Source organism: Trachinotus anak, unplaced genomic scaffold, assembly GCF_046630095.1.
Source record: "Trachinotus anak isolate AG129_WGS33_773 ecotype Australia unplaced genomic scaffold, CSIRO_AGI_Tana_v1 ptg000010l, whole genome shotgun sequence".
Lineage (NCBI taxonomy): Eukaryota > Metazoa > Chordata > Actinopteri > Carangiformes > Carangidae > Trachinotus > Trachinotus anak.
The window spans coordinates 8086032-8103000 of NW_027273861.1; the positions used below are offsets into that span (position 1 = coordinate 8086032).

At 38.0% G+C, this 16969-nt stretch overlaps 1 protein-coding gene across 5 annotated transcripts in view; it reads right to left on the minus strand.

The window, feature by feature from the left end:
- The window catches only part of LOC139626812 (inactive N-acetylated-alpha-linked acidic dipeptidase-like protein 2), a 496369-nt gene that overhangs the window by 144187 nt on the left and 335213 nt on the right, over positions 1-16969 (minus strand). For all 5 annotated transcript variants that reach the window (XM_071487314.1, XM_071487318.1, XM_071487315.1 and 2 more), the window contains one exon: positions 8154-8246. In XM_071487314.1, coding sequence (XP_071343415.1) covers positions 8154-8246 — 93 coding nt within the window. The remainder of the gene's footprint in view (positions 1-8153; positions 8247-16969) is intronic.

Genomic DNA, 16969 nt, shown 5'->3' on the forward strand with positions numbered 1-16969 from the left:
ATCATCTTCCTGGAACCTACCACCCACTCAGGTTACCATGAGCCGAGCTAGACTGATACAGTGCTTTCAAAAGATATACAATAACAAACAAAGCATTACATTGAAATTTTTCCTTTTCCTGCTGGCAGTCCAAATCGATATACAGACACACCAACACACAAGACTGTACCAACTTTAACTTTTTAGAAAATCATATACTGCACAACAGTATTTCCTCTCAGCCCACAACATGTCACTCAGTGCTTCATTGCCCAGAAATTCTGTCATTTCAACAAATAACTATTTCCTTATAAATGTGAGGTGACAATCTGAATGATATAGATAATTTCCTACATCTAAAATGTTAAAATTGATACCTTTGAATTGGTTTTACCTTATTGCATTTAACTCCAAGGACATATTTGATAATTGAGAAATTAATTTCCAACGCTATGTACCATTATTTAGGTATGGTGACACATACCATACCATCATACATTCATCCTTAAATGTTACTTTGTTTGAAAATATGACATTTTGATTTCCTCTTTTGTATTTCAGTTGATCCTAAACTAAGAGACATAAAGCTACTCATTCGTGCATTTGCTCTAATATAGAGATAGATAGACAGACTTTTATTGTCATTCAGACTATACACCATACAGTGCACATCAGATTCTGTTGCAATGGCTCAAAATAATGTGACAAGTATGATACATTAAAAACAAATAAAACAGAGGAAATCAAATAAATAAATATGTAAATATACAAAATATAAAATGTATTAAAAAATATTGCAAGAGTATGAAATATTTCACATTTTCATGAAGAAAAAACAACAAACAACAAACATCAACAAACATGAGAATTATAAAAGTAAATGGTGAATGGATATTTGTAGCATAAAAAATGTATAATCCTGTAACTTAGAATAAATATCACAAAATGGTATTCAAGTACAGTGTCTAAGTGTGGTTTTCCAAGGAAGCAACCTCACCCACATTCACACATAGGTTTCACAAACACACAAACATGTACGCTCCAGGCTCCTCTGTAAGCCTTACACTTTCTACAAAGACAGAATGTTGAGTATGAATGTAAGCGCCCACTGATACTAATGCTGCAGTCACATGCTCCTTAGATGGTCCCTTTTCCCGAGTTGTTAAGTCATTCTTCTGTTTTTGGTGTGTTGATGTGCTTTTAAGTGAAAATGTGAAACAACATGGATGCAAAAAAAGATGATGTATTTTATTGTTTAGAGCCTTAAAGCAACTGCTACCTGTTTCCAGTATTTGTGTTACTCATTATCAGGTTTACTGCTAATAAATAACTTTTCTAACTAATCTACGTGGACAGCAACCAATAGTTACAACCTAATACCATATTGCAAATTAAATGTTAAAAAAAAAAAAGCAATACATGAATTTGCACGATAAATCCAAGGTTTCTCACTATCAAGCAAACATTTACTTTTTTCCATCAAGTTCCTGCGTATAACATCAACAGCTCGGCAAGTCATGCACCAAAATTATGGCCATTTTTTCAAGTTGTTCTTTCTTTCTTTTATGCGAATTTTCCCAGCCAGAAACTAATTTTATTGATTATTCCGACACTACGTGAGTGTAGGGTAATCATACAATCTGCACTCTCTCTCCTCCTGCTCTCTAGGTTTGCTGGTGAGCCACAACACACAAATGCCACAGCTGGGGCAAATTGGGCAATCAGTGGAATAGTCAAAAAATCAAAAAGACTACTGATGTTTTCTGTCAACAGATGCAGACAAGTGAGGTGGAGGCTATGTGGTACTGTAATCCTAGATAAAATTTTGATTTGACTGTGGGACACCATTGTACTTGTGATTCTGTGAATTAGGAGATATTAACCCTGTAATGCCTGACCCCAGAAATAATGGACAGAAAATTCTGATTTCTTGAATCTGGAACCTTTATTTGGCCCTTTCACAAAATTTAAAAAAAAAAACTACAAAAAATTATTTGCATATAGGTTTTTCCAAATTTTATACACGATTTTTCTACATACTAAAATGAAAAAATTATGTAATTATAACTTGCTTCAACAGATTAAGTGTTCATGTTAGAATATTACTAAAAATTTCAAAGAAAATGTTACTGGAAAATCATAAAAATCGCAATTTTCTTTACCTTGATCCAGTGAGTTGGGAACTATCTGAAGGTGGCCAACTTGGATTGTCCCATGTGCTGTGTTTGAATTAATGTAGTAATAAAGGTATCCACCAGGGGTTGGAAGACAAGTATCAGATTGGATACAAGAGGGTTTTTACCATAAGGTGATGCAATAGGTCTCAGAAATGCTTGTATCAAATTTGATGCATTTGGCATTATAGGGTTAAGTAGCAGGGAGAATTCTCCTGCATTTTAGACAGTATTTCTCCTTGTCTCAGCTTCATGACAAAAACCAACCTATATAAGTGGGTAGTTAGAGCTGTTATTCAGAGGAGATTCATATTGGCTTCGACTCCTCTCTCAGGCAATCCATGGTGCTTGATTTGATGCTGGACTTCTTTGTAATAAACCTCTTTATATACAAGCAAGACGGTGTCAGCGGAGTTTCCTTCATCACCTTCAAATCATCGCTATTAATAAACAACAGTATCTTTGATAGTGTTGACTGTATAGTATAGAGCAGGGCAGTTTGTTACGGTTCCTTGTGAAGGAAGCTGAGAAATAATTATTTTCTACTATTTATCCTGGTGTCACATCTCTCTTGCTGAGGTATTCTACTCAAGGTGTAAAAGTATTTTGATGAAGGGGATTACCCCTGTTACATGGATGCACAAAGCAGCTTCCTGTAGGCGAAGAGGAGAACAGAGCAAATCTCATCACTCAAACATAAAGCACTGATGACTTTGTTTGAAGAAAGAGGTGCTTAGAGAAGCCTGCTAGCTTAGCCTAAGAATCTGACAATATAATATTTTACTGTGAGGATCTCTAAGGGTAAATCACACAAACAACCATTACTGTAAACTGCTTCAGATCAGTCATATGTGAAAGTGCAATTTATTTTATTGTTTAATTGAATTCAGAAGGGATTAAGACTGAAGACTAAATGAAGCATGAATATAGAATGCTTATTATTGAAAAAAAAAAATCATTAAACGCAAGAAGTCGAGTTCTAACTGCCCTGAGGCCAGGACAAATTATGACAGTTCAACAAACACCAACTGAAATTTAGTGTAGTCAGTATTTTGTCCTCAATGTCCTTGGTACAAGCACTTGTTTTGTGCATCCAAAGCCTGATACTGTGTATTTTATTCATTGTCATATAGAGCTTCATGCAAAAACACATAAATGAGCCACATCAGCATCATGTTCATGTTCAGTAGCATGAACATAGGCAGATCTTAGATCAGGAAATTGACACCACTCTCAATTAAAATGCTTGTGTGTGTGATACATACAAAAAACAAAGTGTAAATTCAACAAGTTGTGGTTTTACATGGGAATATGTGTTGGACTACTTGGTGGTGCTGTAACTTCCTGGTTGCCTGGAAAACCCACTGTAACTAAAAGACTCTGGCAAGTTACTACAAGGTATAACATGTTGCTTTGGAGGAGCTGGCAGGCCAATTTTGTTACCTTTGGAAAGCGCCAGGTTAACCGTTTCCCCGTTTCCAGTCTTTGTGCTAAGCTAAGCTAAGCTAACCTTTCACTGAGGGTAGCTTCATTTTTCCCTAAAAAAATGAAAGTATATCTACAGTCATATTTCACTCTCGACAGGAAAGCAAATTAGTCCTGCAAGGATCCTTCTTTTCAGCTAAGAATGGTTTTGAAAGTATTACTGCATTAGTTGTTTTCCTCACTACTGTAGATTCGATGGTTGCTCTCCACCTCCTTTACTCACATATTTGGTCATTGCTCTAAAATATACAGTGTTTTTATTATTGTGGCTTCTAAGCTTTTTTTTAATTGTCATCTCAGTTTCTTCCAGTATGGAATGGAATGTTTTAAAACCAAAAGGAAAGAAAATAGTCCCCAACAAATGATCAAATTTGTAGGGCTATATAATTTGTTACAAACGTGCCTAATTTTTGGAGGAAATCTGCTTTGCAATGTGCATGAATATTCATACTGTTTAGGGTCAAGATAAATGAGCGTGGAAAAGGAATATGAGCAAATGCCAACAACCAGTTAAAGGCTCGCTCCTTCCAGAGATTTGTGGCCCATATTATCTGCTTTAGTGGCCCATTATGGCTGCCTAATATCAGACCGTAAATCAGCAAGGTAATTTTCCACCAGTGACTGGGCAGGACAGGTACAGTTGCAAAGCATTGCTATGAGTGGAGAGGAGAACAGGTGAAGAGGATGGCTGTGAAGGCGAGGCAAGGGCACAATGAAAGGTCTTCTCTGCAGAATGACAATTAAAATAGGCTTGGGGAAGAAAGAGCTGACTGAGGGGGCTGGGTTGCCATTTAAATATCAGACGGACATAATATGTTTGGAAATGACCAGAGATGATAAAGGAGTGGGACGGGGAGAAGAAGAAGAAGAAAAAAAAAAGTAAAACTACTAATACTACTACTACTACATGTGGGTAACATTATCTTTGCCAATCAGCCAGTATTGCTTTTCACCTTTACCTTTTGGAGGGCAGTTTCTGTGCTATGAAAAGCTCTAAAACCAGAATGGAACTTCTCAAATATTACTACGTTTTTACCTTTATCAGACTTGTCACTCAACACACCCCATACATGGGCTATAATGAAGAAGCTCTGACTTGAAATAAACTATAAAAAGACAATGACAGGATGGAACAGAGAAACCTGTGAAACTGCAAACATTTTTGGTTGTGAAGTTCTTCTGCCCCTTAAAAATCAGTGCTTTGTAAGTTTGCCACTCGGGATGCAACCTATAATTATCTTAACTAGTGTAACCACTTGATTGACTCAACAGTTGAATTTGATAATTTGATCTATAAAGTGTAAAAAAAAAAATGAAAATGCCCATCAAATTGCTTATTTTATCCAGTGAACACAGAGAGATTTCATTTACTATCATAATAGACTAGAAAAAGAAAATATTCACCTAGAATAATTAAAGCACACACAAAAAAGATAAATGATCAAAATTGTTACTAATCAATTAAACAACTAATGTTTCAGCTCTAGTCACCACAGATCACAGAAAGTTAAAGTGCCCACTCCCAACTTGTTACCTAAGGACACCTAGTCAGAACTCCTCTGTGTCACTATTTAATGCATCATTTTTAAACGTGCAGAGGCAACTTTTTTTAATGAATGAAGCATTACATTTATTAACAGCATCAGGAGGTTGTTGGGGTGGATGGTGGCGTACAAACTGCACGACTTTTCACACCAGAGACTGGGGTTTGCATCCAGAGTCCTGTCTGTGGTTAGGTTTAGGTAACAAAGGCACTGGTTAAAGTTAGACAAGGACTTTGGCTTTGGTCATGTTTAGGAACTCACAGCACTTGTATAAGGTTAGGGAAAGATTGCCGTTTAATACAGAAAAAGCTCACTGCGACATCAAAATCATAACGCTGTCTCACTCTATATACGTCAACAGACAACAGGCTGTGACCTGCTTGAATAATAATAAGGGTTCCTTACGGTGTCCTGGAGAGCTCAATGCACCACACCTAAGAAACACATAGCCTGGCATCATTTCTGATTTCTAAGAGGCATTATCAACAATCGCAGATCAAACAATCAGAGCAAAAAAATGTATGACGTACCACAGAGTGACAGACAAGTTGAAACACACTACAGCGTAAGTGCAGTTGTTCTATCCTTCCAGTTTGCTTATCACTGTCGCAAAAAATGGATTCAACAGACCTCCTCACATCAGTGGCAGCCATCTTGTTTGTTAACTAAAATGCTTAATTGACAGTCACGCGTCAGCCATCATATTAAACCTGCCCCATTTTAGATAAATGGCTGTGATGGGCTTGACCTGTCTGAGGATGGATGTCTGTCTGAAATCTGTCTGAATGGGAGGGGGGACAGACCCGACTGCAAGAGTAAATAAACATGAGCTTGCTGATCTGCCTGGTTTCCAGACTGCAAAACATAAGAAAACATTTTCATCAATTTGACATGCAGTGCAAATACTCACAACACAACGAAATACACAAATCCACTTCAGATACCCACTTTATAGTCACAACTCACATGATCACATGTGAGTTGTTTTTGTTTTTGTCACAAAGCAAACTTATTGAGTAAAATGCCGCTGTGTTTAAGATTTTAATGGGTTTGAAACAGGTCAGTCTAAGCAATACAAGCTTTAATGCAGGAACGTGATGTGGTCATCTGCAGATGGTGTGTCCACAGTCCTTTGTCATGGCCACATCCCGGTCCTGTCTAACCAGACAGTGATTCAGAGGACTGATCATCAACACAGTAAGCTGAGTCATTCCAGTCAGATTCTCTATTTAACCACCACCTTCACAGTGGAGGTATTTGTGGACACTGCACTAGTACATGAAGTTCCTGTAATTTGTTCCTGCCCTGGGAGGCTGAGGTGAAAAGTGTTGATTTATTAAATTCATACACATCTGGATCATACTGATGATGCCAGGCAGTCACAGATGTAAAGCCACTGATTTAAAGTTTGAAGTTACTCATATTTACTCATATCTAAGTGAATCACATTAACCTGTTTACTGTAGCTTTTTCCAGTATGACTAATACAGCAAAAACTGTGAAATCTGACAGAATAAGAGCTGAGTAAAAAAAAAGTGCAAGCAGACTGTACCACCAATGATCATTGATCATGGATTAAGTTTTAACAAATTTAATAAAGAATCCACTATTTTTAAATATTTAAAGACACAACATAAATGTACTAAGAACTGATTGGTTCTGTTTTCTTCTTCAGTGACACAAGTCAGTCTTCAATTAAGAGCAATGTACTGTAAGTTTCAGCAATGAAAACACAGACAAAAGACATTTGTTGCCAAAAAAAAAAAAAAAAAAAAGGTCTGAAAACAGGTCAAAAACTAAATAAAAAGTAACCTTTGAAAATGTAGGCTAAGACAAATGAACTCACTGAAGCAAAGTCTTAATGACTTGCTTGCATCTAAGAATGACATTTTCAAAAAGTCCTCCATCGTAAGTGACCATTTATGTCACTTGTCAAATACGACCCATAGGAGTGTACCGGCAGCTATGAACAAGTCAGTTTAAGTCAAGTCAGTTTTTATCTATATAGTGTCTTCATAATAGTAATAATAGAGTAAAAGACAGTAAAAGAGTAAAACAATGAACATCTTCATTGTCACTGTTACAATAATAATAACAACACTGACTGTTGGTTTTAAACAAGAAAAAAACAGCCATCTCCTGTACAAAAGTCCTGTGTTTTGTTGATCCATCCATCCACTGTGACATGGACTCCTCCAAGTCCAGACTTTGTTGCTCTTTATACTATGTCACCTGACTTCCTCCTTGGCTCCCATCATAATTACCATGCCTGCTAGAGGTTGCCAACTATAGGTCATAATTAGCTGCTTGCACAAATGACCTATGGGCTCGGGTTATGTGCTGGAATATATCTTGGCTGGGAGAAGTACCTTTCTGGAGTCTCCACTGCTTTCCTGGCAACTGCTCCCTTGGCCACGGTGGCTATTTTCCCGTTTCCAGTCTTTGTGCTCAGCTAACGCCGCCTGGCTATTGACTTATATATTATTATATATATATATATATTTCCCAAAATTTCAAACTATTGCTTTAATCTTATCCATCATCTCTGCTGCTTGAGCATAATTATCATAGTCAGACCAACAGTAAGAGAGCACTTTACTCAAAACAGCCACAGCTTGAGAATCACAACTGTATTTAATGAGTAAGTGTATTGTGTAATTGCAGAGCAGAATAACAAAGAGGTCAACAATCAAACTGTATTTTCTGCTAATTTCTCCATAGATGAGAAACACAATGGTAGCTTTATTGAAGAAGGCAACACCTGTATCCTTATTATGCTGAAAATACATAAATAATAAAAGTGCACAACCAAACAGTTGGAAAATAGTAAAAAAAAATTGTTGAATAAAATTAGACTACAACTAATAACAATCAGGTGCCAAAACACAGTCACTGGCTGCAAGAATGCAAGACACACACTGGGTATGTTGGGCTGTCCTTTAAGATGAAACTTCAAAGCATTTGAACAAACCTGGGTTTCTCCTTCCTTTCAGGTATCCCACAACATTGTAGATTTTCTTGTAGGATAGCTGGTTTCCAACAGTCAGCGTAATCTTCTTCCGTTCTAGAAAAAAAAAATGAGACAAACTTTAAGATGAGCTACAGTAAGGAAAACCCTTTCTGAAATTCCCTTTAAATGATTTCAAAAACAATTCTACTATTGATACCCTAGTCTTGTTTATTTTCATTACACACATTACTGAGTGATACTGAATCAGAACCTATAAGTCTCAAAAATGCTATCTGAGAAATCATGTTTTCACACGACCCATCTGCCTTATAAACGTAAGGATACCATGCTTGGTGAAAAACAAACAGAAATCAGTGAAAAGTTGTTGTGAATGCAGGGTGGAAAAATAAAACAAGCACTTGCCAATCAGCAGGTTAGCCTTAGGCTGATATCTCAACCTTATCTGCTACAAAACTGGACGAAACATTATTGCATAAAATTGTCAGAAAAGTCTGAGATTCTTTCACCGCACTCAGAACATAGAACTGGAAAGAGTTCTCTACCCTTTTAACAAAATAAATTAAACATGTTGACAGAGAACATTTTGTAGATTCAATATAAATGCTTTTTTGTTATACAGATAAAATAAAACATACATTACACTATTACATTGCTATTACGTTTTCTCTAAAAATTTATATAACAGCAAATTAGTTGAATATGAATGTATATTTTTAGGAGACAACAATGCATATCTATATACAAGATAGGCAAAGAAAAGGAAATAGTATTACAAAATGTGATCACTGTAATACTAGTGTCCAGTATGAATTTGATATATACATTTTCGAGGCTTGTTTTATTCTGTCATGTTGTCATGATCAATACAAACATCAACAAGATTAACTGACACCAGCAAAACATTAAGGTTCATGTGCAGTAGATACAAACGCAGCCACACACTCACATACACAATATTTCATTCTTTCAGGTTTCCTCTGTATCACTCTCAGTGAATAACTGTATGTCAAGTGGATGAGGGATGAATAAGAGCTCCAATCACACAAACACACACACACACACACACACACACACACACACACACACGCACAGTTAGACAGTGATACACAATGCAGAGCAATACATCAGCAAATCTGTGCAATCAGTGAGACAGATACACAGTACCTCAGAAATGGCTTTATTGCACTGACAAACACACACACACACACACACACACACACACACACACACACACACACACACACACACATACACACACATACACACACACACAAACACACAAACACACAACCATTAAGTGGTCTAAAGTTTTGAAGGAAGATCAGGGAGGTCAAATATAAGGGGTTCTTCCTGTAGGGATGAAGAATTTGCACAGCAACTGTCACAGCAGAAAAAATGGTCTCCTCTGCAGGCACATAATACAAAAGTTTTGTACTTAGTCTCTTAATTATTAATGGGAGTGTTTTGGGCGCAACATGAAATAAAGTACCATCTCCCATCCCCTTTAAAAGCCAGGTGCACTTTGGTGGATTGCTATTGTAATGGCGCAGTGTTTCACCCAGAAACTTGTGGCGAGTTCACACATTGTTACCGGCCAGAGAACCCAGTCCCAGCACACGCATGCAGCAGCTCTACAATGAAGCCATGGCACAAATCACAATGTTAGACATATTTTATATTATATTATGTCAAGCATAAATTTTATTGGTTCATTACGTTCAAACTGTGCTGGGACAAATTTATTCTAGGTGAATGTGAAACACTGTGGCAGATGCCGGGTAGTAAAGATAGAACGCTTCTCTGCAGAGCTTCATTTATGTGCAAGAGACATTCATGACACATGGCAATGCTGTGCAACACACACTATGCCACAAAGAATGCTCCTACTGTAAGTATCTGCACTGTACTGTGTATGCTAATTGACTGGTGGGCCAGTGGCCCACCAGTTGGAGAGATATTAAAATAATTACAAACTCCATTTGTATTTCTGTCTATTCTGATCAAACTGTTCCCACTTCTGTTCTTTGTATGTGTACGTGCATGCGTGTGTGTGTGTGTGTGTGTGTGTGTGTGTGTGTGTGTGTGTGTACGTATGATCTTGCCCAATTAGAGAACACTGGTGTGAGGGGTGGCTTTTAATAATAATCATGTTCCATTGTCATTTGAAAAAACAATTTACTGAGGTCTCACTCCCACCAGTTTCTTTTTTACATAATATTACCTCTGACGGTCTGTCATGAAATCTACTAACCTAGTTTGGGACTGCCTCTTCCACTTCCAGCTTGGACCTCAATGAGCTTTACTGCAAATGTTTGACTTTCACATGAGAAAAGACTTAAAAAATGATGACTAACCAGTTGGGTTGGATTATTATGCCAGATCAATGTCCACATCTCTAATAAGAAGCAGCACACAGCTGTTTCCCTAACCTCAAGCTTTTCAATGGGATGCATCCACAAGTGTCTCCCACTCAGTAGAAGATACAGTTTCACACTCTATTGACTGAATTTTGGTGCTGGTAATTGGCCAAGGTTTCAAAAAACTCAGAGTAATGTTAGCCTGTGTTTTGGTGACAAACACTGAAAGTGACCATATGTTCTCATCCTACTCCTAAATTTACCCTGTAAAGAAATGAACGACCATAGTGACCTCAAATAGAAGCAACATCCCATATGTGAAGGTCTGAAATTCAAATTGGCTCTCTCAGAGACAGCAAAAGATTGTACTCAAACACACACATACTGTACAGTGCCATACGATGCATCTGACAGAGCAGTCGCTCGCTATTGTGTCTGCCAGCTCTGCTTCCTTGCTGGACAGCTGGGAGCTCTAGGGGGGTTGATGGCTGGATATCTGAGGGAAATACAGACGAGGTGCCAGTAAAGATGTGAAGCAGGAGCTCAAACTGTGTGAGACAGAGGTCCCCTGCCTACAGCACCACACTACAGCATGACAGCCCACTTTTCCTGCACCACTCCTGTCCTTCATCTCTGCCTTCCTGCCTGCCTGCTCAGCCTCTCACTGCTGTTTAATACATTATAAAAATTCACTGCTTTCTCTCATAGGCGCCACATAACCCATTTATCACTTTTGACATTGGCACAAATGACTTTGGCTAAAGAGCAGGGATGGAACATGTGGCCCGTTTGTGTATTCAATCTGCAGACGTACGCAGCGACAGAGATTTGTCATAGAGTAATTCCCCTTCATGATGAATGGGTTTACAGATTGGGCTGTTTCTACAGGTAAGAGGTGACTCTCAGTTAAGTTTTGAGATATGATGAAAATATTTAAAAGAGACTACAATATATGTCTGATTTTTACAAGTTAAATGAAATGTGAAAAGTGAAAGCAGATTTCGATAGCCCCTTTTTATATGTTTTTATACAGAAATTGCATCATTTTCTACCTGTTCCTTTTAAAATAACAGTGAAACAGGGAATATCGATGTGACCAACAGTGCTACAACCTCTTAAGTATTTTGCTCCATTTTCTCCTGGTAGATTTCGCGATTTCCCCTGTATACAGCAGAGTGGTAGTGTGCTTAGACAGGCTGCCTCTCATGGACACAGGCCCTCCCCCTGCACCTCTCTGAAATAGGCCCGTAAACAAGACACTTAACCTCTGTCTGCTCCAAGGAACATCATCCATGACTGACCCTGAAAAAAAATAACTTTTTCTAATAAGTCCTCATGTAAGGTGAGTATAGTGAAACTGGGACATTGAAAATATGCTTTTGTAATAATTTACACAATCATCCCAATCCCAATGTCTTAACCCCAAACATGTTACCATTATAAATACCTCAAGACTTATTACAACACAAAAGAAAAATGTAAAAATTATTAAGCACAAGATGGATGACATGTCTTCAAAGTGGCTATTGTTTCCAACCCAGTTAAGATGAAATACTGCCCCCTTCCATATGACAAAAGCCTTGATGAAAGATACTTCAACCGCAGCTACTGCCAACTGTGGCTACCGCTTTATGTCCTGTTGTCCTGAGAACATGCAACCACTAAGTTTTCAATAAAAGAAAAAAAAAGAGCCAGCTAGCCATTTACCAAATCATTGATTCATTAACAACAAACATTACCCAGCAACATAATAGCTAACTTACTTGTTCATATTCAGGAAGTCTGACAAGGTTTAAAAACGGGCATGAGAAGTAAATTCAGTAAGAAATCATCAGTAAGTAGGTTCAACTAACTTATTAGTTATTGTTTTGTAGTATATTCTTGAAACTGTGGCAAAGTTGAAAAGCACAGTTTTTCAAGCTAGCCCCTTAGATTTGTTTCATGAGCTTTACAATTTTTATCTCAAAACACTGTCATTTCACTTACTATTGTTAATCTGGGAAGAACTGTCACTGCAAATCATTCCAGTCATTCGACTTATATGATGTCATAACCATGTTCCCTTTTTCTCGTTGGACTGCAACAACAGGACCAGCCCTATAAATGGTAATGTCTGTGACTGACTGAGTGATTAAGTTACACTATTGGTCCCCCTTATAAAATACTCCATTACAATTCTACAATACGATTTTCAACAATGTAAACCAGATTAATGTAGCACCAAAACAATATCTTTGTTAGGATTAAAAAAAACATTCAAACAAGTTTCAAACAAGATGTTGATTTTTTTCATTTCTTGCATTTCTTGCTTACAATGAAACACTACCTCTTGCCACAAGAAATGAATCACATCTTGCAATAAAGCAATCTGATTTTATCTCCCACAGACACATATATTTAAACTGTAAGTGACATCTAATGGAAAGAGCTGATGTGTAATTATGGAGTCTAAATTCAGTAGCATCTAAGAGTCATTCTCTGCAGGGTAGGCTGTTAAATGCAGAGTTGAGAAGAAAAATCAGTAAGTGAATGTAGGAAACCTGCACACAGCAATCAATAGTGGTGTAATTAAAGGGCCTGGGAGTCCTTTCTATAAAGCCATTTCAAATTGTTCTGCTTCACTCGCCTCTCCCTCTGTGGCCTCCGATGTAATTGCCACGGAAATTTGTTTCACTTTTGGCATTTGTTCTGAGTGCATGTGAGAGAGAGAGAGAGAGAGAGAGAGAGAGAGAGAGAGAAAGAAAGAATTGCACAAATTAAAAAATTAAAATAAAGGGAAACAAGACAAAGAAGGAATTCAGGCACAGTTGACTTGCCGAAGTCAAACTCTACAGCATTAATTGGTTTAAGATGAATGTGTGGGATTGCGTGTGTGCGTGTGTCTGTGTCCAAGAGAGAGAAAATAAGAGAGAAAGACAGAGAAACATGAATGGCACACTACTTGCATCTTTGGCCTCTCCATAGATCATCCGGCCTTCACATTCTGAATATTAAAGATTTATATCTGCTTCCACTTAACCACTAGAAAGCCAATGGTTTGAGGACTTTATTGTGTTATTTTGAAAACCTGTTTGTACCAGTTGTTTTCAGTTTGTACCAGTTCCAATTAACTTAAACTCCAAAAAACAGTAACACTTAGACAATAGTGTGCTTCCAATTCTGTGCCTCAATTTCAACCCTATCCAGGACCTTTGGGATGAACTGGAATGCCATTCGCAAGACTGGCCTCATCGTCTCACATCACTGGTTGGGCTCATTAATGGTCTTGTGTCTGAATGGGAGCAAATCCCAGCATTTCACACAAACACATTGGTCATGAAATGTGTAAAGTGCACCTTGGTTCATCTGAAGGTTAATTTTTAGGAGCCGAAGGAAACTGGCAACTGGCAACTTATTTTATTGTCAATAAGGTCTATCAGAACACCATAATTAACCACAAATAAAAATGTAATAGTTGTAAATGAGCCAGCTTGCCCAATCAAAACCTTTAGTGGTGATTTATGATGTGCAGATAGGATAATATTACTCTGTGTCACACTTCCCCTAGTCCCTACACTCTTTATGTCAACACAGCCCAATATTCACTCCATTGAAGCTCTGAGCAGCAGAAGCGCTGTGTGTGTACGTTTATGTCCATGTATAAGTGTATAAATGTGTGAGTACAATCAGTTAGCCTTAGCAGGGTAAACAGGGGCTTGCAACACACCCTAGAGGTAGTGATGGACGAGCTTGGTAATTGTCTGGTCAACAGACAGACCACACAGAGTCAGAGCCAAAGCTCCAAGTCCTGATGGGGACAGGGTGTGTTCAGTGAATTAGTCAATCTAAAAGGGCTTAGGAGTTGGAAGAAGTGGACATGCTTTCTCAGACACACACATTCCCACACATATAAATATATATACCAAAGCCATGAGGAAAGCACAAGGTATTTATTCAGATTAGCAAATAGAACGATAAAAAGAGTAAAGCAATAAACAAAGACTCTGAAATGTAGTTGCTGAAATGCAAATACAAAACTTTTTCCAAATAAATTTGTAAGTACCAAAAAAAAAGAGGAATGCATATGCAGGGAAAACACATCAACACTCAGCTTGTAAAACTGACAAATATATTTGTAGGAAATGACTGTAGTTTTTAGAATGACAGACGGTAATGTAGATAATAAATAGAGTTACCACATTTTCAACAACAAATACTACATTTTAGAAGACGTTTAAATGTGCTTGCTTGGTGTGTGCTCCAGGAATAATTTGTTGCTAGCTGGTTGCATACATTAGATACCACTTTCCATATCAAAGCAGTGGCTCATGTGTTGCTATATGATGAGACAATAATAACTGGTGATTAGCAGATGGATGATAGCTGGTGAGGTTCCCAATAATGCCAATGCCACAAAATGAGCTTTTCAGCAAAAATAAGTGAAAGAATAATAATACGAGGAATAAAAAGTATGCAGGACAGCAATAGTAATTAATACTGTAAGTGATAGACCTATGAGAAAGAGCCTTTTAAAATATATAATATTCACAACTGGACATTCCTGTAGGTATGTCCATAGGCACAAACAAGTAGTGATATAGATGCAGAAACTTGTACACACACCTACACATAGTGCTGAGACCACTGTAAGGGTGGCCACGTCATCTCTTTAAGGTCTGGCGGTCTGCATGGAGGCCCCCTGAGCAATTAACCAATGGCCAACCAATCCAACCAGCCTTAATTGAATGGGAATTAAAAGAGAAAAATAAGGAGAAAGGGAATTAAAAAGAGAGAAAAAAATGAAAGGAGGCAGACAGATGGAAACAAATGATAGTGGGATCCCAAGAGTGGTCAGAGGTGCAGCCAATCGATTGGAGACAGATTACATCTCTCTCGTGCTCTCTCTCTTTCTCTGTCTTCCCTTTTGTCTCTCCCTCTCTCACGCCCATTTTCTCCCTTTTTCAAACTCATTTGATGTAATGGAAACACTTCAAAAAACAAGCCTACCTTGCAGAACCACTGGATGGAAATTAATCTTGGTCATTCTCATACACACACACACACACACACACACACACACACACACAGAAACTGTGCACTCCAAACCCAACAGTAGCCTGGCCAGAACTGGAACAGCATCTGACACACTATTTAGATAGTGTGACACACAATACATGTCCACTGACTTGAAACACAGCATTACTATCACTGAAAGACCCCAAAACCACAAAAGACAGAGTAAATAAAGATACAGTGAATGTATACCAAAGATTACACAAACCAAGAAGTGGCGAAAAAGTATCAAGTAAAAGATGCTAAAAAAAAAAACTACCATTTGAAACCAAAAAATATCCAATAAAAATCCATTACTACTGGATTTTTTTTAAATAACTATATAAATAAATCACTAACATGATGAGCTTAAAGCACACATCTGAAAACAATACTGGGGCAAGAGTAGCATATTTATGCAAAATCAGCCCCCCAGCAATGAAGGATCGATTGTGCTCATGTCTGAGGCCACTGGTTCTTGGGGGTGCATCACTGATGTCTGTGTGACTTACTCAGGCAGCATGGGTGCATAACAGTGACAAATTGTGTGTGTGTGTGTGTCTGTGTGTGTGTGTGTCTGTGTGTGTGTGTGTGTGTGTGTGTGTGTGTTTTATCTGTGCAACATGGGAAACAGCAGAAAGCAGCGTTCCAGTCAGTGACCAGCTGCTTGGATTTATTGGGGAATAAATGGAAACGGACAGACCATACACGCATACAATAGGCCAACATGCTGGCAACAAGAGATGACGATTCCCTTGCACACCCCAAAAAACTGCTGGGGAAGGCTGGAGGGAGGGGGATGAGGGACTGGAGGTTTAAGTGAAAGACCGAGGAGAGGGGGCAGAAGGTGGCAGTGTGGTGTCCTGTAGTGAGGATGCTGGAATAAGATTTACACTCTTAAAAGTAGTGATTAACTCTTAATATAATATCCATCACATCTCTCTCTCTCTCTTACACCAAACACACCTAACCACATACACAGTCAAACCTCAATATGCTAAGGCCAAAGTCCATCTATTGGAGCAGTATCTTAAGAGATCACGCCAAAATTGTAAGATCTCACCAAACCTATGGCATTATGGCAAAAAAAAAAATGACACAGACTAACATATATATATTTATAATTGAGACTCAGCTGTCTTTTCCTAACTTTACCCTGGTAGGTTTAGTTCCCCAAACACACCTTGCAAAGCATGGTTTGCCAAAAAACCTTTAAGCATTATATGTGTAGTTTTATTTGCTAAGGTTTTGAGATGTCCATCACTGACAATTCTGCCATCATTGTACACAACCAATAGGGCCTGACAAATAGAAGACATATCATGAGCAAAATAAGAGGTGAATGCCATGGCTGCTTATTTCCACCTCGGAACTGCAGTGAACCAATGAAAATAAAAATGGATTCAGACAGCCAGGGTTTCATATGTA